The sequence below is a fragment of the Dermacentor variabilis genome, chromosome 5 (assembly GCF_050947875.1).
Source record: "Dermacentor variabilis isolate Ectoservices chromosome 5, ASM5094787v1, whole genome shotgun sequence".
Taxonomy (NCBI): Eukaryota; Metazoa; Arthropoda; class Arachnida; order Ixodida; family Ixodidae; genus Dermacentor; species Dermacentor variabilis.
The window spans coordinates 29,808,902-29,832,792 of NC_134572.1; the positions used below are offsets into that span (position 1 = coordinate 29,808,902).

Genomic DNA, 23,891 nt, shown 5'->3' on the forward strand with positions numbered 1-23,891 from the left:
TTCAGAAAATGGCACCCCTGGTTCCTGTTTCGCATTTTTTCATACCTGAAGATAACACAGTGAAAAATGTGTGGCAAGTTTTCGAATCTACACGTCTATACAAAATGCCGATGGTCCCTTGGTCTCCTTGAGGCACAAGTTGTCTTCTTACAACTCATTTATCTCACAACAGCGTTACGTATCTACGTTTCCACAACCCACAAAACTTAGGAAGGTGTGACGTGCACTATGTAGCTTCTTCGAAGCAGTATGAGTGCATGAATCTTTCTGTAATTTGAAAATACCAATTAAAGTGAACTTTAGTAATCCTTGACTGGTGCAATTGAAAGTGCCACGCGTCTGTTCAAGGGTGCTTTTGTACGACCAAGTTTAAAGAAGCTTGTATACCACGCGTTCAGCTACGGTTAACAATGTGCTAACAAAGCCATGGCTGTTAGTATGTTCTCATTGAGCGCTGAACGCATGGCAATTAAGGCATAGTTCTTAAGTCAATGTTCTGTGGAAAGTGCCATTTCAAAATGTGCGCGTCGTATAGGTCACCTTGAGCAAGATTTGACGTAAATGCAATCGTCAGGTCATTGTAATATCTGACGTCATGGCAAATTATCTTAGTGGCGCAGTGTTCTGAGGTCGCGACGACTTCTCACTGTGTCTAAGCAAGTGCACCGGCTTGTTTCTGAAATTTGAATTTTTGCGTGCGCCTACAATTTGGTCTCAAGTGGGTCTTGATTTCGTTTTAGAGCCCAAGTGACGACGATTGCGAGCACATTCACTCATACACTCCATAGTTCTCCCGACTCCAACACAAGTAACTGAAGTATTCGCTTTGAAAGTATTGATGTCGAATTGAAAACAAGGAAGACTCAAAATCAATGTTTATAATTAAATAGCTTTAGTAACAAAAATACAATACAGGATAATCATGCAAAAATGGTCCAAACAAGCAGTAACATATTCAATGGTTATGAATGAAAAAAGTAGCACTTGTAAATTACATAACAAAATAAACATATCGGCACGACCCAAAAATAATGAAAAAAAGCAAATGATTATTGATAGAGAAAAGTCATTAGTAATGAGTTCAAAGAATACACAAAGTCAGTTGGATTCGAAGGTCACTGGGAACGTTACTGCCTCACAAAAATATATCTCTGAAGCAAAGTATGCTTTGATGTCTGTGATGTTACACTTTCCCTGTTCACAGTACTATGCTTAAAAAGTCCGCATCTTATATTGAGTGCTAGCACAATAAATGTTCCCACTATTAATTAAATAAGTTAAGCTTTAAATTTAGGATATATCTTTATGAAGACACACGATAAAGATAGTCTTGCTATAAATATAGTGATTACAGTTTTTCTTTGTACACTGTGACTAGTACAACATTGTGAACCCAATTTCTTCTTTCTGTTTTTCGGTTCAAACAGCTGTCTCTTTGGTCTCAACATCTATTCGTGATAGTTGTATTAGCTGGCTGTACTTTGGAGTATCATGCAGAGTTCACAAATATCCTTTTCCGCAGTTTTCCGCAAGCGCGATCCAACACATGGCACAACCGCGTGAATGTAAGCACAAGACGTCGGGATGCACTGTATCAGCAAGGACAGCTTTCAGAAGACAAAACGAGAGGAAATGAACACTAAGCGCGTACTGAGACACTCCCGACAAAGACGTTTTGAAGCGTCAAAGGTAGTCGGCGCTCCGCACAACAGACTTCTAAACTATACTCTTCTATCACACCAATACAGTATCGTCACCTCACACGAATAAAAGCAGCGCTGTGCCGATACGCCGAAGCACTATAAAGGGCAGCATGACAATAAGACAGTATACAAAACAAAAGAAAACCAGAAAAAGAATATTCACTAAACACTCATTGCTTGCCTAAATAACTTTTTTTTCATCACAAACTAGTGGCGTCTCCCACGGGAAACGCGATTAATGCAATGTACTGAAAATATTGTCCAAGCCTTCGCCTTTGGTTGCTTGCGCTGCAGCCTGCTGTGTACACCTCTCGAACACACACCGAGATTCACCTAAGGAAACTTGAAGCGTTTTCTCGACTGTTGCAGTTCATCATTCACGGGATACCTGTGGGAAGAGCAAACAGAAACACGAGAACTGTGAACGCTAGTAGCATCCAAACAATTATTAAGATAACGTACGACCGAGAATAACACATGCATAGTATTCCATGATTTATATCTACACAATGTGGGTTTCCTTCTAACAAGCAGGAAATCTTGCAATGTTAAGAACGAAGGCATACGTACAATTATTTTACCGCATCATTTCACCCAACGTGAAAGTTTGGACTGTCGTATGTTCGAACAGCCACTACGATATTCACAACACATAAGCTTGGCTAAGCAACTGGAATAAGAACTTTGAACCATCAGAACCCTTTTCTGCGGTGAGAATGGAAGATTTACTTGGCCCTATTAACTAATGAGACCATTAGAAATATTTGAACTTGATGAGCCTAACCCAATAATGACACAGGCTATTTCTTGTGAAGAAAACGCACAGCAGACCATTGCATGAGACCATGCACGTTCAATAAAAGTGAGGTAAATGGGAAAAGACTGATTTCGAGATGCGGTGACCATGAAAGAGCCACATATGTGATAAATGGTCAAAAATTTTGGTCAGCCTTGTAAATTTCACAAAGCGCACGAAGGTATGATCTCCATAGGAACAACCAATACGACAGTTTTACGTAGAATTTCGGTCAATGTGCCAATGTTTTCTAATAGTAAGTTATACATAGCATTTATAGTTATTCTTGAAATTTCATTGCATTATGTGTCTTTGAGATGTGTAATCACGGAATGTTTTCTTTGCAACAGCAAATTTACCTTATTGACTGCACTGGCTCTTGCCATCCTGTGAAGCCTTGGGATTGATACGTTTATTAACACAAAAGCAAACAACAAGAAAGGCAGGAAAAGATGCAAGCTGGGCACTCAATTTTGGAGTAATTCTGGATGGCATCAACATGTCACCGCGAAGGTTTCAGCAAGGAGCGCGGTATCTCAACCTTGCTAGTGCAAGTTTGTCAAGATCCAAAGCGGTGACTGGTGAGCAAGAGCACGTAAGTCAGTGACGTCGTGTGCTAAAGAAACCTGAATTTGATCACACGTCTTTCATTAGCAGTTTTATGTAAGAGCCTTAAGTAGTTTTCTTTTTTTTTGTAGTTCTTAACCTACGTAAGATGATATTACTAAGCTCACAGAATTGTCTTTTCTGCAGTGTAATTGTTCGAGTGTCAACTTTTTTGCGAGATGCTATGTGTACTCTTTCAAAAAAGTTTCTTTTACGAGAAGCATCGTTCGTTACTCTGTTATGCTGCCCTATTGAGCGTGAGTACATACTGGGGCGCCATCTGCCGCCAGCGGCCGAGTGACTTGTAAAGTTGGATCATGTGCGGAGCGACGACTTCGGCAGCGCCGGGTGTTACGTTTTCCATCGTACGGGCGCGCAACTTGGCAGTTTCCAGCTATTATTTATTAGTAAGAGTATTTCTTTTTCTATTTGATTGAACTGTTTTCTATGATATATGAGAATTTTCGGTGTTTTTTTGTATCCTTTTATCAAACCTTGCTGTGTGTACTGCTCGCGCGGCAACTACTCCGCGGAAATGGACGAACACGCTAGCTTTTACGGAACCTAAGTTGTTGTTAAAACCTGGTGGCCAGCCTTTAAAGCAAACCTATGTGCGCATAAAATCATACAAGTTGGCCCTCAGCACTAAAGTATTTGGATGCAGGAAAGAGGTCAAGCAACTCTCAGGTGCAGCCAGTAGGACGCGCGGCATCGCTACGTGTCGAGTTTCAGCGTTTATCTTGCTAGAACACGAAAGAGAATTTATTCAACGATGCTCAAATCATCTTCTTCAGCACGGTTTCTCACTGACGACGTTGACATGCCTGTCTTATCCTTTTGGTTCAATCAGATTATCGCATTTTTTTCCGTCTAATATTACATGCAGTTTCATATCTGTGTGATACAAGCGGCTATCGTCTCTTTAGCTTAACTCTTTTAGCCACAACATGATTAGCCTGAGAATTGTTCAAGAAGCTTTGGTCAGAATCATATTGTGCAAGATTGTGCTAGCCTTTAAGGTAAGTGTCTCATTAATTTGTTGCGGATAGCATTCCTGGCCAAAACATGTTAAAACATACCTCCTAACCTGCGTGATAAGACGGCTCACTGCAAGCAGTACGAGCGCTACCAAGGCGAAACAGTGTCACGCGAGCCAACATTCGACACAAAAACGACGGCAGCGCCAGCGCTTCTACTGGTGGCGTTCGTGTACCCCGTAAATTCATTGGTAAGGGGTTAATGTGCTATTGGCATAATTTGTTGATCTTCCATATTTTTTGTCTTATTTGTGGTTTTTGCCATGTGGAAGCAGAGCAATACTGTGCACAAAGTATTGGCTGCGAAGATGTGTTCAATAAAACACAATGAAAAACGTACACCCAGAAGCTTAGCATTAAGGCTTTGAGTTCACAGAAGAGATGCGGCGTGACGACTTTGACAGTGAATGGCATTATTTCTATAGATACACATTTTCTAAGTTTGAGTCTAAAGTCAGGCAAGGAGAAACTCCCAGCGAAATAATCGCAACTTCATTCTACCATTTGATAACATATTGGTTGCAAAAGGCTTGCACTCCGTCTCCTATTTACATTATACTCTTGCCGTGAGGGCTACAACTTGCGTGCACCGAAAGCCTGGTGTGCATCTTTCCAGGAAAAAAAGGTATTTCCGGGCTAAGAAGTATATTGCGGCAAGACGAGAAGAAAAGCAATTCTAGATAAGTGAAAATCTTGAAATCCGAGCCTCAACAAGGCCACTGAGAAGACCACATCTGCAGAATCTTGGCCGGCTCTACCGAAACGACGACAACAACAACAACAAGGCCAACAACTCAACCGGCTCAACAAGGCCACTGAGAAGACCACATCTGCAGAATTTTGGCCGGCTTTACCGAAACGACAGCATCCACCGACAGAATCACAGCAAAATTTTGCTGGACAACCCCCGACATCTACTGTCAGTGATTTATGCGACCAAGACAGGCAGGTGGCTGATATGCTGCACTCGCTAATTAATACAATGCGCATCATACTGAACAAGCTGCAAACCCCAGCAGCTCGAAGTGCTCTGCAAATACTGGATGCATTAAATCCAGTGCTTGCTAGCATCGTTTAAGCATCATGGCTCGACCAATAGTCCCCTTCCGCACTGAAGTTAAAAGTGCGTCGATCTTTCAGTGGAATGCTAGGGGTCTAAGGACCCGCATAACAGACTTTCGCCAATTCATTTTTACAAATCGCTTTCCCATACTGGTCATTTGCGAACCAAATACACCAACTCCACTCAGACTGACCGGTTACGAATCTTTTGTTTCGTCTACATGCGGTGCGAGCACGAAAGTAATCATCTACATCCGCACGGACTTTACATATGTCGCTAATGCGGTAGAGCCTCATGACGACAACCAATTTGTCTGTCTGAATATCCAAAAGAAGGATGTGTCATTTACACTAATTGGAGGCTACATATCCCCAGCAGGTCATTTTGACAGCGAACGACTCAAGAAAATATTACTGATGAACAATGGCCCCTGGGTTATCACAGGTGACTTCAACGCGCATCACCAGCTATGGGGAAGCACTAAAATTGATTCCAAAGGCAGGAGTCTCGCCTCCTTTGCTGCCGACCATGATTTGTGCTGTGTGAATGACGGCAGCCCTACGTTTTTGCGAGGCACGACCTATAGCAGCTGCTTGGACTTAACTTTGGTGTCATGGCGCTTTGCCCCAAGCATCCACTGGTTTACGGACATTGAAACGCATGGAAGCGACCATATTCCAACAAACATAAAGATTAGAGGAGTTGAGCAACGTTCCTCTACTGTCTTGCGTACAGTTGATTGGACAAAGTTTAATAAGGATATGGATGACGCATGTCGGGAAGGCCTTCTACACACTATCGAAGATGCAATCGCAGAGGCATTGAAAACATCCATCTGCTCTCTCACAAGGTCAGCAAGGCGAACAGGCTTGGATATGGAACTGGAGAGGCTGCGTGCGGCACGCCGACAGGCGGAGAGGAGGTATCGGCGTAAGAAGTGCGTCTTGGATCTGAGGGCTTCACGACGCATACAGAAGAAAGTCCTGCGTCGTATGGATAAATTGGAAGACAAGCGATAGAAAGCTTTCTGTCAGTCGCTTGATCCCGGAAAATCGCTCTCGCACATATGGCGATTCAACATCTATCCGGACGCCATGACAGGCTTTCGTCGAGGTCGCTCGTCCACTGACAACGTCATTGACATCGTAACCTGGGTCCAAAATCAAAAAAGCCTCTAGCGCCTATCAGTGGCACTTTTTCTAGATATAAAAGGAGCATACGACAACGTCGCCCATGAGACCATACTGAACTCACTTGAGGCTGTTGGAGTTGGTGGCCGGATGTATCAATGGATTCGGGGCTATTTGACTGAGAGGTGCTTTTTCTTACAGACTGAAGACGGCCCAACTTCGGAACATTACACCTGCCGTGGTGTGCCGCAGGGTGGGGTGTTGAGCCCCATTCTGTTCAACCTCGTCTTGGTAGGACTAGCGGAGTACCTACCGCAGTCAGTTCACGTCTCAATATACGCCGACGACATTTGCATCTGGGCTTCTGCGGTGACTCGCCCTCAGGTACGAGCCAGGCTTCAACGGGCGGCGACCATGACGGCGTCTTATCTCCGAGAACAAGGCCTCAGCGTGTTTACTGTAAAGTGCGCATTGGTTGGCTTTACGCGCAAACAAATGACATCGTATCCTGTTTCAATCAATGGTCAAGCTGTATCCTATGCTAAGATACATCGCTTTCTGGGTGTAATCATTGACCGCAACTTCTCGTGGAGCCCCCACTGCGTCTATCTAAAGAAGAAATTAGTTGCCATTGCTCAGGTCGTTAAATTTCTCTGCGGGAAAAACTGGGGTACACCAGTCCGTTCTATGATGCACTCCACAGGGTACTGTTTCTCGGACTCCTACGTTACAGTCTACCAGTGTTGTCAAATGCATGCAAGACGAACTTTCGCGCTTTGGAGAGCATACAAGGTCAAGCCCTACGCACGTGTTTAGGGCTGCCTCGGTGCACGTCAACAGCCGCAACAGTTGCCATCGCGGGGACCATATGATCCAGACACACGTAGCTGTCGACTCTCTCAGAGCGCACATTCGCCATATGTCAGGGATCCCCGACCCTCATTTGGCCTCCCTACCAGCCGAGAGACCTCCAGCGACCTTTTCAAGAGTGATTAACGCTCATAAAGAGTGCATACCGTCATATTTTACACCGGCGACGAAGCCTTCATCTCCCCTGTGGTGCCTACGACAGCCTCAAGTGAAATTTGCTATTCCTGGAATTACAAAAAAGTCCAATCATCCATCGCCGGCTCAGAAGCAACTTACGCTCCTATTACTGCACCAGACGTATCAGGACCACACACATATATATACCGATGGTTTGACCTCCCGTACCAGCTCAACTGCCGCATTCGTCGTTCCAGCCAAGAAGGTTACAGTTAAATTCAAATTGTCACATACGACTACACCTACATCGGCAGAGCTTGCAGCTCTCCATGCCGCTATGATGTACGTCAGCGAAGAGTCAACAGAGAAATGGGTCGTATTTTGTGACTCTAAGGCAGCCCTTCACAGCATCAAGTCTGCATTACGTCACACAACTTACGAGCAGATGACATCTGACATCAGGGAAGCGCCCCACCATGCTCTGGAAAGAGGGCACACCATCATATTTCAATGGATTCCTGCTCACTGTGGCATCGTCGGCAACAACCTAGCTGACAAGGCTGCCCGGTCTGCCCACGAAGATACCCAGTCGCGTTCAATACCTTTGGCGAGGTCGGACGCTGCCAGGGAACTTCGCCTACATGCACGCAAAAAGTCGCAAGATCTCTGGAGTTCAAGTGCCTACAATTGCCGACTATATAAACTGGACCCCACGCTACGGCTACGACTGCCATCTAGCCTTTCCCGCGGTGAAGCAACCTTGCTGTACCGCTTGTGGCTGGGAGTAGCGTTCACGAACTCATACTCTTATCGTTTGTGAATGGCCGAGAGCCCGATGTGCGATTCCTGTGGGTGCGAGGAGACCATCGAGCACTTATTGTGCACCTGCCCCCGTTACGATGTACAACGCCTCTCTCTGCGGGAAACTTTACACCGACTGGACTTAAGACCGTTCTCCGAGTCAAAGATACTCGGACCGTGGCCACACCCGTCACTGGCACGAAAAGCGAATCGTGCACTAGTGCAATACTTGAAGTTCACCGGCTTACGAGACCGTTTATAGTGTCCCTGTGCATAGTGTCCCGCCCAGACGCACTCAGTGCTCACTTTCTACCCTTTTCCTCTTTCTATTCCCCTTTCCCCCACCCCCAGTGTAGGGTAGCAAACCGGATGCTCTTCTGGTTGACCTCCCTGCCTTTCCTATCCTTGCTTTTTTTTTCTCTCTCTCTCTTATAAAGTAATATGGGAACCCAATGCTTCAACAATTGAAGCGTCTGATTATTTCGACCACTTAATTATTGCACTACAGACAAATCAACTCGCTCATAATTGCTCGAGTTTACTGTACCAAACCTGGAGTGCGAGGGACGCCGAAGTGTGGGGGCTTCGGATAGGTTTTGAGCTGTGGGGTTTGTAATGTACACCTGAGTCTAAATACACGAGTGTTTTAATCACTCCGCCCCCGCCGGTATGCAGTCCCCACAGCCGGGATTCCACCTCGTGCTGCAACCTCGTGCTTCGCGGCAGAAGACAATAACCGCTGAAACATCGCGGTATTTACTAACTCATTCAGCGTAGCTGTCCCATGAAGATGTAAGTACAGCCCGGGCATATTAAGTTTGTCATTTACTGAAAATAATGTAGACAACTGTAGCGGTGTAGTCGGCGTCATTTGGGCACTGCATATATTTTACCTCAGTTCCTTTGTATACACGGCACGGCTCGCAAAGGGCGACATTGTCACAATTTAATGCCGACCAGCGCTTTTTACGCTCAATAATTATAACATTCCGCCGTGTTTAGACAGTTTGGATATAATTACTCAGGTGTAATGTTAGCATCAATCGAATAAAAATTCCAAGAGTGAACCAGAGGTAACTTCAGTACCAGGCGTCACCGAATAGCATGCATAACGAGCGCGTGGCGCTGACGTCTACATTGCCATCATGAGGTCTGCTAACACCGATACTACATGAGACCTGGAAAAAAAATCACCAATAAGTCCAAGCCACTGCTCTTTTTACCACCACTTAAGGTAAAGAACGCTGGTCATCTTCAAGGTGTTACAATGTGCGTGTTATAAAAATTACTGTGTTTGGAGCGTATGCGAACTCGACTCACGAGAAACCTCACACATAGTAACTTTAATCTGTCACCGAATAATAACATCTACAGTGAAAGATTGGTGCAGTTTTCAGGAGCCAAGGTTTGGAATGCTTTACCCCCAGAAATAAAACAGTCCCACGAAACAAATAAAGCGTTAGGAACATACTTTTTGAGCCTTATTTGATCTATGTGACAGTCGTTCGCGGTTTGTGCTTGTTGTACAGTGTTGGTCATCACAGATCTTTACTCATTCTGCTGTAAAATCCATATTATTTTATTTTCTCCTCATTGTATGCTGTACTTTGGTCTTTCGCCGTGATTTTGGGCTTTCTATTTTACACAAGTGCTGTGTCACTGCCACCGCGTATTTTTGTTTCTGAACCCCACACTAGCCTCTGGCTATGGGTTCAGTCAGTGTTTGATAATTTGTATGGCAAGAGTAGAAATAAAAAGAAATGAATGAATGAATGAATGAATGAATGTCCTTCTTTCGCATGCGCCAGCCTGCGATGCACCTCAGCGTTATCCTTTTTTTTTCCTGCCCAGATAGTTCCGTCGCTTTGTAGTAAAGAACGAATTGCAGGTGCGCGAGTTTTGGAGTAAAAAATTAAAGTGCTCACAAATTTATTGCGGTTGTATTGCGAGAAGGCAGAGTTCGTTTTGCAGATTACTCATCCAAGGTCGCGTGACAGCACTTTGCGTTTCACTCACTTGAGAAGTAACAGTTCCACTGAAATATAAGGTTCATTACTCATTCACATTCAAATGAGGTCTGTGTGACTCTCTGACATTCGGAAAAAGGTGTCACGTCGACGTCTTCGTACGCTATGCACATAGGCTATTATAATTTTAGACTTTCTTTGTTACGTGGTTACATGTTTTCTACAGTGTAATATACTCATATTAACTAACAGTGTATTAGGCTGCTGCGTCATCCCCTTTTTGTCTGGCAACACTGTAATATGCGCATATTAACTAAGCAGGGCACACGACTAGAGTAAAAAGGACGTTAAAGTATGAGGTATTACTTGGCCTTGGGACAAAGATCAAACGCTTTGAAATGCAAGCTCTATATTTCTTGCATTACCACATAACATAAGTAACTAAGAGTGCATATGATTGCAGCGTACGTTACATAGCAGTAACATTCTTTTGTGCGTTGTACAGAAATGCAGTGACACAATACATGGGCACAAGGACAACAAAAGCCACAACAAGAAACGCTGGCTATGACTATGTTGCCAGTGTTCTTATTGCGTCTGTCTTATTGTAGGCCCGCTCCTTCGTACCGTGAATCCCCGGTAACATGCCCAGCGTACTCTCGTTTTAAACTGTTTAATACGTTGATCTTCCTACACCATCCCTTTCTCATACTACGACATGCATAGAACCTGAAAGCCTACCCAATAACCAGGCCGTTGTCTAATCACAAAGCTAGGTCATCGTAGTAGCAGTCGGAGGACCAGCCCTAAAGTAGTTAGGAGATCCTTAATTGTTTTCTTTGGCTATGGCTTCCGTAGGTAGTTAAAATTTGGTACTTTTAGTGAAGTCGAGTGAAGTCGAGTTACTGCTAAGGCCCCTCTACGTTTTTCGTTAAGCGCATAATCTGGAACGCTACAAAAAGCACCCTGCGTTCAACATTTCAAGCAAAAAAAATTATTTTTCGTTCGAACATCTCGATAGCAAAAGTCACTATTTTCGCAATATCCAGCAAGGTATGTATTTAAAAACAGAGCCTTTTTAGGCTCAGGTCATGCAGACCTGCCGCTTTTGAAGTACTGAGCAGTGCACCTTGACCGACGTATCTATGCACACTTGCGCAGGTCCGTCACTGAAACACCATAATCGCCAACATATTGAAGCTTGCGCGACTAACAACCTCTCAGAACCATAACAACACTAATTGCTATTCGTACGTGTCAAGGCACAAAGCGACGTTTCCGCGCTACACTGCATTCAGTCTGAGGGCTACCAGATCTCATACAGAGCCTGTTGCTCTGCGTTAACTTCCAACGAGCCAAAGAGACAGCTGATGTTTCCCGCCACCAAAACCCACAAATGTTTACAGCTGCCCGCCATCTTGATTTCACTCACTACTGAGCGGCCGACGTAGCTTCTCTGGAGCATTATTGTACGCTGTACACTTTCCTTTACCTTCCATCCTGCGAAATTCTAGTGCAAACATCCCTAAGTGCTCTAAGTGGGTGCACAAGATAGCCAAACGTTCAGAGCATACCGAGTGGCAGACAATTCGAGGAACAGCGTCTAGACGTAGCCAAGCTCACCAAGTCAAAAATCGACACTTGGAATCCCACTACGAATTTAAAATCCGCCATCTGAATAGACGTCTATGTGCATGAATACGACGCTTTCTCTTTGCCAGTCCTTTGCCGATTACTGAATGGGCATGCTGTTAGCTTGTGTCGCCTGTAGTCGGTAGCACTGTATGCATTTCGTTTGTATCGTCATGTGCAATGCATAGCGGCCTGTAGAATGTATCGCATCCTTTTCGCGGTTGTTGTTTAACTTCCTCGTTTAATGTGCGTTTTGTCTAATAAAACTGATGTCACGCAAGGGATTAGCTTAACCTCTTGAACGAAGGAGGGTTCGGAAGAAGAGCCTGTGTGAGGTGGACGGGAAGTCATGAATGAGCGAAGAGACGCCGACCATAGCACAGATGTAGTCAAACGAACGCTGCCGCTCGCAGGCGCTCCACCTCTACGCCTGAACGTGTTTGTGGAACTACTTTCAAGCCTTTCCGATTTACAAAGCTGTCGGGAACATCTTTACTATGGTTTGCGTCTTGTGTTCCATCATATTATACTGCAAGTGTTCTTTTGTAAGTATTCTCACCTCTCCCATCTTGTTTTTGGCGAATTCAATGCGGACTCCACCTCGATCTGAGGAGAACAGTACACAGCCCTGCAAGGCATTCATAGCATGTGTTGCAAGGCGGACGTCCTGCAAATAAGCAAAGAGAGAGCCTCAAGTTAAGCCGCAACTTGGATTTTAAGCCCGCTCGTAAGCAGGCACACTGGTTATAGAAATAGATGCTGGTATGTCTTCTAAAGCAACGCTGTCAACTTGAAATCGAGCAAACGATGTCTCAGGTAAACTTAGCGGAACTTGAGGGGGACGGAAGGTTAATTATACACCGCTGATCACCATTGTGGTTCTAGTAAAATCTCATAATCGTCGTGGCTTCATCACTGGCTCCTTCTGTTCATATTTTTAGTTAATTGATAATCTGCGCAACGTTGAAGGTCTGCCGCAATAGTATGGACATATAATGGTACTTTGGCAAGTGACTATATCACGCTTTTATGGGCAGTTTATAAATGTTAACGTTTAAGCGTGAAGTAAGACAGCGTTGCTCGCCATGCTATTCGCATTATATGCTCTGGGACAGAAAATTTCTTAATGGCTCTGGTGTTGTTTCATCCAAGGTAATGCTTATTTTTTATCATGATGTTTCAAGTTTTTATTTGAATACTTATAAAAAAACTGCGTATAAAGCAACCATTAATTTTAACATACAGTATAGCGCTAAATTGCGGACTTGTACAGTGTGCTTAAACTATGGTGTCAGAAAGCATGTCAGGGATATAGTAGATCAAGGCCTTCACTTTGAGCCCTTCCTTTTTTAACTTCTATTCCAGGCAGACGTATACATTTATCAGCAAAGGAAAATAAGGTGCACCAAAGAAATATTTCTACTGCCGAAGCTCCTGTGATTGTTTTCGTTATTTACGAAAAGCAGCGTATAAAACAATAGGTGTGCAAAAGCAAATTTCATGCATGAATAAAAAAGAACTGCGCAAGGTAGGTATACTCAACAGTAAAACTAAAAATGTGGCAGCGAAATTCTATTTGCAGCTATGGCGCTTCTAGCTAACCCATTGAATGCAATATAATTGTGAACATTTGGTGCAGGGATCAAGCTGATCGTCGCTGTCGAAGAATTGCATGACTGTAGCAGTAAAAATTGTCACCTGAAAACGTGCCGATTTAATTGTAACTGAGCGTCTGTGAGCGAAAAGGAAAATGTCTAGACAACTATGTGGATAATAAAGCGTTCTTCCTCGCTCTAACTCTGCCTACAGTTAAACCAGTAGCGTTTCGTTGTCGTACGAAGAAATATAGTGTGCAAAATAGCTGAAAGCCCACCTACTTCTCTACTATTACGTTTGGCAAACGTTATAGTGGTGTCCTCTTTTTTGCTATTATCATTTAACGAAAACTGTGAACTAATTTGCATATGAAGTTATTGTGTCACTTTGCGGTGTGGTCTCAATAATGCTCGTGATGTCACGACATCAAAATTTGGTGCTATGAACTGACCTGAAGTAAGCTGAAAACTTCCCGTTACGCTCTCGCAAGCATTCTTTCAACCATGTGAATTAAATAATAATATATTACGTGTGATGAAAAGCATAACAATTATCATGCAATTAATGAGTAAGTCCAAAGAAATTATGTTCCTGCGGTGCGCACTTCGTAATTACAAAGTATCAGATGCCTGGCTTTCAAATTTTGTTGCTGCCCTTCTTTACTTTTACCCATATTTCAAGCTCAAGGTTGCGAAGGGCCGAGTTTTTGGTAAGACTTACACTAAAAATATTGCCCTTTCCTATGACAGCCTTTTTAAGCGCATTATGGCATCTTACAGTTCCATCAATAATTTATTCCGATCTTTGGCGATGACGTATATGCAGTGAACACGAGGACTGCTTTGTTTCTTCATGTATGTTTCCCATATGTGATATTGAACCACTAAGCATAGAGAGCTCTGCTTTTGACGTTTTCAGAAATATTACAGATCTCGCGGAAACGTTATAAACACCAGTCAGTAGGGATTAGTTCCATCGTCTCTATTAGTCTTATATGTTTCACGTTTCACCGCGACTCTCCTAGGCTATACATGCTGTGTAACTTTTTTTTCCTTAAGAACATTTTAGACCGCAGATTCTAGTTTACATCTAATGTTTGTCGCTGTAATTAAGCTCTGCATACTTGTTCTAGTAAATGTTTGTTTCTGTCACTTGTATAGGTGTTTTATTACTTGATTTTTATATACAATTTTCATGCTTTCTTGCTCGGTTCTGCTGCCGAAATTGAGTTAGGAGGGGGAGAACTCATCAAGCCGTTCATAGCGGCTTGTCTCTCAACCCCCTCCGTTTATATTTTTATAAATGAAAAACAAATAAAGTTTGACGTCATTTGTTTACACCGAGCACTCAGCTGGGGCTTCCATACTTACCTTTGGACAAAAATAAAAATACCTATAAGTACATCTGCCGTTGCTAGGGTCGCAATTGCGCCTTCAGTGTAAAGAAGAAATCTGCGTCTTACTGGTATTATATCACGTGAGTATTCCTTGCTCGAGGTATATTTCTTTTCGAACGCATTCATGTGGTGGCGTCATGCACGATATATGTCCCACACGCGTGCACAAAACAGAAATCTTTGTTGCTGTGAAATATGGCTACAACCTCAAAATATTTTAGCTTGCTGACTCGCGGTGATGGCTACGCATGGTGAACAAAACTTACGGTAAACTGCCGAGCAGAATTGAAAAAAAGCAAAATAACAGCGCAAGATGGGCTCCTTACGCAGCCAAAAAAAATCGAAGTCAAACCTCGTCGTTTCCTGATGGTGTCCAAAAAGTGAGACATTTACGGAACCTAGATCCCGTGTTTGGCCGTTTGCGCAGCGGCGGCGAGTGCAAGCGGGGAGGCAGGCAAAATGCAGGTAGCATGCAGCACACGACGAGAAAGGCGTTCGTTGCAAGGGAGAAGGCTGCTACAAAAGAAGCGGGCGCAGCGCGACCAATGAGGAGCAAACACGGAACCGAGGTTCTTGTTCTCGATTTCAATAATCCCCGAGCATTTATCGGTGAGGCTCTTAAGCCTCGATTTCTGATCATGTGTACGACTCGTATTCTCCAAGATGTGTACAGATGCAGTACTTACTTGATATTCGACAAAAGCTACGGGAGCGCCACCTTTATTGTGCATACGCAAGCGGCAAAAACCCGGGAAACTGAAATTAGAAAATAATGGTCCCCGTGAGTGCAGTCGCCCTTAGGAAGTCTGTGTTAGCATAATCCTTGTCCCACTAGCTGCAAAACATCTAACACGGAAGCTGGACCCTGGCAGCGACTTCAAAGCACTTTTTAGTGCCCGTCACTGTTTTAACGAACAAATTGATTGGTCTTTCCTGCACGAAGAAGTGAAGAATTTAATATCAGTAAGGGATCAGCGTACCTTTATGCAGAAACGTGATTCCGGGGGATGGTATAATATTAAGGCGGAATGTTTTGCACAGTGATAGTGACGTGAACGACAGGCTCTTGCGTCTCAGTGCGTAAACATTCCCAAAGTTTTGTATTAGTTTCGGAGCTGTCCTTTCCCTTAAAAGTACCTGCTGTGTTCCCCAACTTCCCAAGGCAGTATTTGTAACGGTCTGTCTTATGAGCATGTTAGTAAATATATCGGTAAAGGCTTCTAAGCCAATGCAATTTGTTCGCCATGTTCTGCCACACTATCCACACACTGTCTAAAGTAGCAGCTGTAAGCAAGCGTCCAAGAGAAGGATATCTCATGCGTACTAGCACAATGTCTACAGGCATGCACACAGGGTACATAACGTGTGAGTCACAACAAGCGCCAAGAGTAGGCTAGTTCACGACCTTTACGTGCAGTCCGACGAGTGCGTCACTACAGTTAGTCAAGAGCGGAGAGAAGAACGTTCAGAAAGGGCGTGTAAAGAGCACAGTGACGTTACAGGTGCTTTGTCGCAGCACAATGCACAACACGGTATGGAAAGCGTCGTAGCTGGCAAAAGGTGTAATCCAAATATTCAGAAACCGAACGTCGTTCTCACAAGACGATGTGCTTGTTCTTAAATCGTCGTGCATGCCCTAACGCAGTGTACTACGCGACCTTTGATTTTTTTTAGCTTCTTTGCACCGAACTTCTCAAGCCCGCTACAACGCTTTCGATGCACAACATCGACACGACATGGATGAGCGAGACGGACACAATGTAAAACTATAACGACTAAGATTTTAAGCCCGAATTTCGCCTAAAAACTGAAAAATAGCATCTGCAAGGTGTCACAAAAGTGCACAGAGGCACCTGGGTGCGCTCAACAATCTGCATAAAGCACGAAATCACCACGTCTAAACTCCTGGCTTCTTGAGAACATTTCTTCGGAGAAACGCGACAGATGCTACATCAAGTGCGAGTGCACCTCACAGGCAGTCAATTTTTTTATTTTCTTGTTATTATCAAGCAAAAAAAGAAAGGTTATAAAAACGTGTTTCCGAACTATAGAAGGACGCTCCCCTGCACACACAGCTGCCATAGAAACAACGTTGTAAAAAGCTCACCCACAAGTATTGCGCGCTGCCATAATAACCGCAAAAGCGCACTACATAGATGCCTTCGGCCGGTGATGCGGAACATTTCTCAATGCATTCGAGGCATGCTTACGACTAATTTACAACAAATTGCATATACAAACATGTGGCGTCGTTATCGTCATCAAGGACAAAAACATCAGCCTACTTAGGTACAGCGCATGACGAAAGCATATCCCAGATATCTTCAGTTACTCTTGGCGTGTTTAGGTGAAGCCCATGCCTGCAAATTTCTTGATATTGTGATCTCACCGAATCTTCTACCGCCCTCCACGGCATAAACCTATTCTCTTGGTTTGACTGACTGCTGCTTACACATCGGTGTAAGACCTGACCAGCCTAACTCCATTCAATCCTTGTAACCTCAACTAGAATATTTGCTGTTCCAGAGTTTTGCTTCTATACCGTGCTCACAACCTGGCAAGTGTATTGATGAGTCAGTATTGAGAAGCGTAATATATTTACTAAACAGTCTGACGGATGCTTTTGCGTTGACATTTAATGCAATGAGCTTTCGCTTAACGGTAATTACCCTGAAAGAATGTGTACCACAAGTATCCGTTATTTTCAAACATCACTTAATCGCATAGACAAGAAGAAACTTCCTTACGATTTTCTCGTTGTATGGTTTCTGATCTTCCTGCTTTCTAGCTTGTCGCTTTCATAAAGCAAAACGCTAAAACATGATGCAACGACCAACACAGGCGCAACGCTCGACTATGTTGTACTAAAGCGTGCAATTTTTCGTTTTCCGTCTGAACTTGTGCTAGTTAGAACTTACAGCAAGAGAACCCTGGCTTATCATATCTCTTCGCAGACATACTCGAAGCAGGTCCTCGTTTCCGTTACTGACAGTGCTTAGAAGTGCACGACACCTACGATAACGCCACATGTACGATACCAACCTGAAGAGTGGGGCATGAAACTTATACCGTATATCAAATCACCCAAGACACCACGTAAACCACGTAAGCTAAACACATCTCACTAATATTGCGATGTAGGGGCTTCTCGAAATGCGACGAGGTAAAGAAACGATCGTCACTTGTGCTGCACGCTTGCTGTCATTTATTTTGTTTGGCTTTCTCTGCTAACACAGTAGAATTGTGCAAGCTTGCCATGTTTCTCAAAGCCAAACTTTCCAACATCTTTTTTTTTTGTCTTAACGCTCTAGACAACATTGTCATCAGTATGCTCAACTGTATTGCCAACTGTTCGTAGGTGTAGCTTTTGAAGTAATCAACCCGAAATTAGGGCATACAGGCGGAAGATGATGAGCCTTGCGGTATGCGGCAGCATCACACACGATAACGAGCCTTCGCCGTCATGCAAGAGCGGACATTCAAAAGGTCATGTCATAGACCATTCGGATCTTGTTTTATATATACAAACAAGAAATCTATGATGTTCTCATTTTAGAACGAAGACTAATACGCGCCTCAAGCACAATCTCGGGGTAACGGTTACCCTGCCAGTTTTGATCAACTCTCGGCAACCAATTTGCGCCTTCAGAAAAAGTATTTTCTCGCATTTGTGGATATATGAGCCCATACTTTTTTATATTTACACAGATTTACTGTACTCACCTCTTAAACAAGTACGCTTTCTTTTGTTTCCCGAGTGTTTCTGAAGCGGCTTATTATGTCATTGACCAAAGCTTCAAAATGCGTGGTCGGCCTCCTCGCCATAGGTGTTAAAATTTGCGAGACAATCGCTTTAACGACTTCACTAGTGTACGGTAGCTATTTTTGAAGCGGTCTGAAATATACATAGATTCAACTTGGAATATGCAGCGCTTCTGCTCACAACTGCAACATGGCTTTTTGGGAGACCGACGATGGCACTATGGCAAGACCTAAGTCGGTAAATGAAGTTCCTCCATTGAACACAACAACCTTCCTTTAGCCATTATAAAACGTAAGCCGATGAGAGGACGTGCCTTTCGGCATTGTCCATGTGGTAAAAATTGTTTACTTGTGTTGACATTTTGGCTGCACCTGTTGGCTAAAGCCATTGGCGAGCTTTACTCTTAAATCAGTGCTAAAAGTATAGCAGCGCCCAAAGCGTAAAATTACTGGCATAATACATCACGAGCTGTGCTCAGCTGACTGTTCCTAAACCGTGGCGCTGCAGAAATTCATCGCTAGCTCATCAGCGGGTTAAAGTGAATGTAACGAAGTGTAACATGCATGCTGTAGCCCTTCGAACAAACAGGCCGACTGTCAGACGAACAATTGGCATGCGGTACGCACCTTCCGAAGAGGTCCTTGAGCTCCTGCTCGGAGACGAACTGTCCCAAGTTGGCCACGAACAGCGTGGAGCAGGGTGGCGTTCCCGCTGCGGCAGCCGAAGACGAGGTGGAGCCGACAGGTGACGCGAGCGCCGGGCTGGTGACCAGGTGCGGGGGCGGCATGGTCGCGTGCATCGCAGCTGCACTGCCGGCCAGCGCCGCGTGCGACAGTGGGTGCGGCATCGTCAGCGGAGGCTGCAGAGGAGTTCCCAGCAAAGTGTGCTGCATAAGTTGTCGGTCTCGACGGTCCAGCTCTAGCCACGCATGTAGACAGCAGAGATCCACCGCGGCTTCATGTTGGGCAACGCTGTCCTTGAACGACATGTTGTCGGTAGTTCAGTCGCGCCGAATCAACAACAATAGCTTGACTACACGACGAGTACGTGTCTCATGAGTCCTTTTTGCCTCGTTGCGACATGGTCGGCAACGGCACATTGCGGACAGTGTTGGCCAACTTCTTGCCACATGTGGTCGCCTCCTAAGTGACGCCAGTTACGAGGAGCGAGACCAGCACATTAATCCTATGTTTTAGTAAGATGATCGACAGCCAGTTAAAATTAATGTTAGGTTTAACGTATCGAAACTGCCCAGTGGGTTAGCAGAGGCGTCGTTTTGGAGAACTCCGGGTCAAGTTTGAGCACCTGGTTCTTAGCGGGTACATTCTTTAACGTGGCAGTTATTTAACGTGCGCCCAAATCTAACTACACTAGTGTCCTTACATTTGACCGCCATCGAAATGTGGCCGCGTATTAAACCCGCCCCTTCAATCTCAGTAGCAGAACGCCATATCCACTGAGCTGTCCCCGTGGGTGTGATATAAAATGACTGTCCTGCATAATTTAATGCACTAGTCCAGAATCTTCTCTTGACTTCTTAGTGGTCAAGCACAAAGTCAAAGCTCGAACCGATATGGCAGGCATTGAACGTAACCAAAAGTAGCAGCTCTGTTAGTGCAACAATGTAGTGATGTGTCATCAAAATCATGTAGTAACTGAATGAAATTGAAGTCATTACAAGGTAGGTGATGAGTGAAGGGATGTCGAAGCACGTACAAGCTAAGAAAATGTTCATCACGAGATCTCTTCTCTCGCATGATACTGTCGCCGTCGCATACGTAAAATAGGCTCTACAGGAAAGCTTCTTGTTGGTAGTAAATTTAAAATATGCCTGCGAAGTCATTCCAGGTTATCATATTTGAGCTTTCAAATCTACGTTCTGAAGTTGTACATGCCAACACCATGATCTAATTATGAGGCAAGCCATAGTGTGCGGCTCCGAAATAATTCTGACCACCTGGGATTTTTTTAACGTGCACCCAGTGCACGGTACACGAGCGTTTTTTTTTTTCATTTATACTGGATTGGAACGCAACTGCCGTGGTTGGGATCAAACCTGCGACCTCAAGCTCAGCAGCGCAGCGTCATAGCCACTGGCCTACCCCGGCGCCTCACGTTTATCCATAATACTATGAGAGAAAAAATATATTAACCAAAAACACGCGTCACCAGTCCTAGTGATACGTAGTTGTGTACTATGCCAGCCAAGGAAGGAAGGAAGGAAGGAAGGAAGGAAAAAGTGCAGAAGGAAAGGCAGGGAGGTTAACCAGTTTAGCTCAACCGGTTTGCTACGCTACACATGGGAGCGGAATGGGGGGATGAAAATGGGGAGGAGAGAGAGAGAGAGCAGATGGCACAGCACAAAAATGTTAAGTCGCTCTAGGCTCCTCTCACACAATTTCTACTGACTGCCGTTTATATGTAGTCGCTTCGCTAACTGAATTAAATTATAGCCTAGCAGGTGTCGGGGCGAGAGTGAATGAGTCGCTCAGTTGCCAGAGCGACTGCTCCCAAAGGTTGTTGATGCCGAGCTCAATCCCAGGACAAGCAACGTTTTTTTGTTCAATGGTGAACGCCTCCTTTCTCTAGAAAGATGACGAGTTCCTTTTGTAGCGATGAGCTACTTTCGAGCTTTATAGCTAATTTCCCTTCCATGAAACTTCCTTCACCTTGCGGATTCGACTGTCGCTCTTATAGGCCGTCTCGCGCTTTTCGAGGCAATTGTGCACGAAAGGGTCTGTTAGGGGCCGTAGTCTAGACGTACGCGTTCGGGAGCTGCCAAGTGGCACACCCCACGGGGGCCTGTGGAACCAGGCGGCGAGCACTCACGGGCAGCTGCGCATGGAGGGCCGGGTGCATGAGAGCCGCAGTGTGCAGGGTAGTGGTGACGGGCACTTCAGCGTAGGAGAGAGGGTGGTGTGGCCAGCCGTCGTGGGTCCCCGGCAGCAGGGCGGCGCCGATTTCTTCTGTGCACACAGTGCAGACACTCGCAACGCAGAACAAGGGCTCGCGCAGGCACTCATTACCAACACAACGATTGATACCCTCCCAAAAGAGTTATTTGGACAGTCAACATAATGTTTATCTGTGAAGTCTTTAGATTTGTCTGTTTGCAACCTCTCGGACTTAAGGCATTTTACTAAAGAACAAAAATAGGTCAATGAAAACATAGCTGGCAACAATTTTTGTCCATTGGTCCATAACGAGTCTGCATAGTTTTGTAGGCAAAATAACACGCATGTACAAACTCAATACCACAATGTCCTCAATCTGAAGTCACTGGACAATCTAGATATTTGCCAGATACACTTTTGTCTTCGTAGCGTGATTTCGCGGCTCGGAAAAGCAGTGTAAGGGACACCCCAACTTCAGGACAAGAATTGAGGTTCGGCCTTGTTGAAGACATTCTTAAGAATGTTTCAGCACAGTGGCAGACGGGGACAGGCAAGTGGACGCAAATAAGTGCGCACTAACGCTCTTGTGTGTCCACCAGCTTATTCCTGTTCCTCACTTCACTGAAACGCTCCTAAGTAATGAAACTTCAGCCCACATTAAAGCTTCAAAGTAACGAATGTTCGAAGTCATGGTCTAGCAACTACATCTTTGTTATCAGTGGAATATTCCTTCCTGTCTTCACGGAGTGTGTAGAGCCAGAGAGATAAATTAGACGCGAAAGGCAGGGAGGTTAAACGGAAGATAAATATCCAGTTTGTTATCTTGCATTGGGGAAGGGGGAAGGGGCATAGAAAGATGAAGAAAAACAGAGAGAGAACACATGGAGTATATTTTGCTATTAGCGTCATATCGCTTCCTTTCTATATATATAATCGTTATACGCTTTTATAACTGGCATCACACGTTGGTTTTCTAGCAATACCCCCACTTTTATTTCCTCATGAAAGGCGAAGGTGTCCACTTTGAGAATTTGGTGCAGTTTCTGTGGTGTCCATTTCTATCAAAACACCCCGGCGCTCCCTTTCAGCATCCAGTTAGGTCAGAAATTTCTACATTTTCATTGGGCTTTGCCTTCCTCAATACATCGTTACAGATTCAAGAGGAGGCTGCTATTTATGTTTTTAGCAAGCAGTGCGTTCTTTGAAGCCGGCGTACTATCATTTAACGTCGTTAACATAACCACTTCAATCCGCCAAGATGTAACTCACGGTAAATGCGTAAAGTTCAAATTTAGAAGAGCCCCATGTTTATAACCTTAAGTGCTTCAGTACTTCTGTGAAAAATATATTGCCTACGCGTTACCTTTTATGTATCATTTCCAACTGAAACAGCATGAGTAATACACCTTGAAAGCGAGCATTTGTGCTCAGCCATGCTTATTAGGCATAGGGAAATTACTGTCACATATTGTCTTCAGATATGACGTGTTTTGAAGTTCGTAACAAACTTTTGCAATTTTTGCAGTAATGCATGGAGTAATATTTAACAAAGCAAACTACCAGTCCGGACATTTGCCTATATATTTTTGCTTCTGTGATAGATTACCCACTGCAGTGTAAGGATATCTCGTAATGTTTCTCTATGGTACATCTGTCAGTTGTTAAAATGCGCTCAATAGGTGTGCTGTCAAAACACGATGTCTTGAAATGGTCTGTAATGGTTCAATGTAAGCGATTGTGCCTGCAGTGTTTGCAGCAATTCCTACTACTTGTCTCATGGCAAAATATAAAGAAATATGATACTATATCAACGGCTCAAAAGTTGCAGTTGATAAATTTGTCGAATGAGGCAGACATTTTTTCTGTATTCACGACAAAGATTGTTGACCTATCTTTTTGACTACCTGCATAACCATTGACATGTATTTTCTGATTACCATGATCTTCAAGAATACCCTTTTTTGTTTGAACAATAGTGAAAGGTGTCTGCAGTATATTTTGTAAATGAATAAATTCGATCCTTTATATTATAAAACAATATTTATTCCACTGGACCACCCATTTTTACAGATAAAAAATTTAAAGCATATTTTATAATAACGCAGAATTTTCATGACTGTGCGGCAGTAACGGTTGCTAGTGAACGTACACGTGTCTAATTCTTTACAGTTGTAATCTCGAAGAAAGCGAAGAAAAGTATCACGCAAGAACAGGCAAACCTGACGTGTCACACAAGAGGGTGAAGGTGCTGCTGCATTGTTCTTCATGCAGCCTGCGTGTTCACAGCAAATGGGGCACCAGACACAATAAAGAGAACAGCGCAATGACAAGGCACGCTGCTAGACTCAGTGAACAGATGTGCTGGTGCTGAAGAAATTTAGAGCTTGCTCAATCCTCGAACGTTTCTAAAAGGACCCCAAAGGCCATTAAAATACTTCAGGAATAAATACATCTTACAGCTTCATTCAAAAGGTGTACTGTTATCGTTGTCAGAAAGGACTCAACGCCAGCTCTTGGAAA

The 23,891-nt window shown here is 44.1% G+C and overlaps 1 protein-coding gene across 11 annotated transcripts in view; it reads right to left on the reverse strand.

Annotated features, from left to right (window-relative positions):
• Positions 1-869: 869 nt before the first annotated feature.
• The window catches only part of LOC142582393 (protein couch potato-like), a 156,295-nt gene continuing 133,273 nt past the window's right edge, over positions 870-23,891 (reverse strand). For 5 of the 11 annotated variants that reach the window (XM_075692064.1, XM_075692062.1, XM_075692066.1 and 2 more), the window contains 5 exons: positions 21,307-21,443; positions 19,104-19,453; positions 15,401-15,470; positions 12,282-12,389; positions 870-2,091 (listed from right to left, as the gene is read on the reverse strand). In XM_075692064.1, the coding sequence (XP_075548179.1) occupies positions 2,077-2,091; positions 12,282-12,389; positions 15,401-15,470; positions 19,104-19,453; positions 21,307-21,443 (680 nt within the window). In that variant the 3' untranslated portion in view covers positions 870-2,076. The remainder of the gene's footprint in view (positions 2,092-12,281; positions 12,390-15,400; positions 15,471-19,103; positions 19,454-21,306; positions 21,444-23,891) is intronic. The other 6 variants (XM_075692070.1, XM_075692069.1, XM_075692063.1 and 3 more) reach the window with 5 other exon arrangements.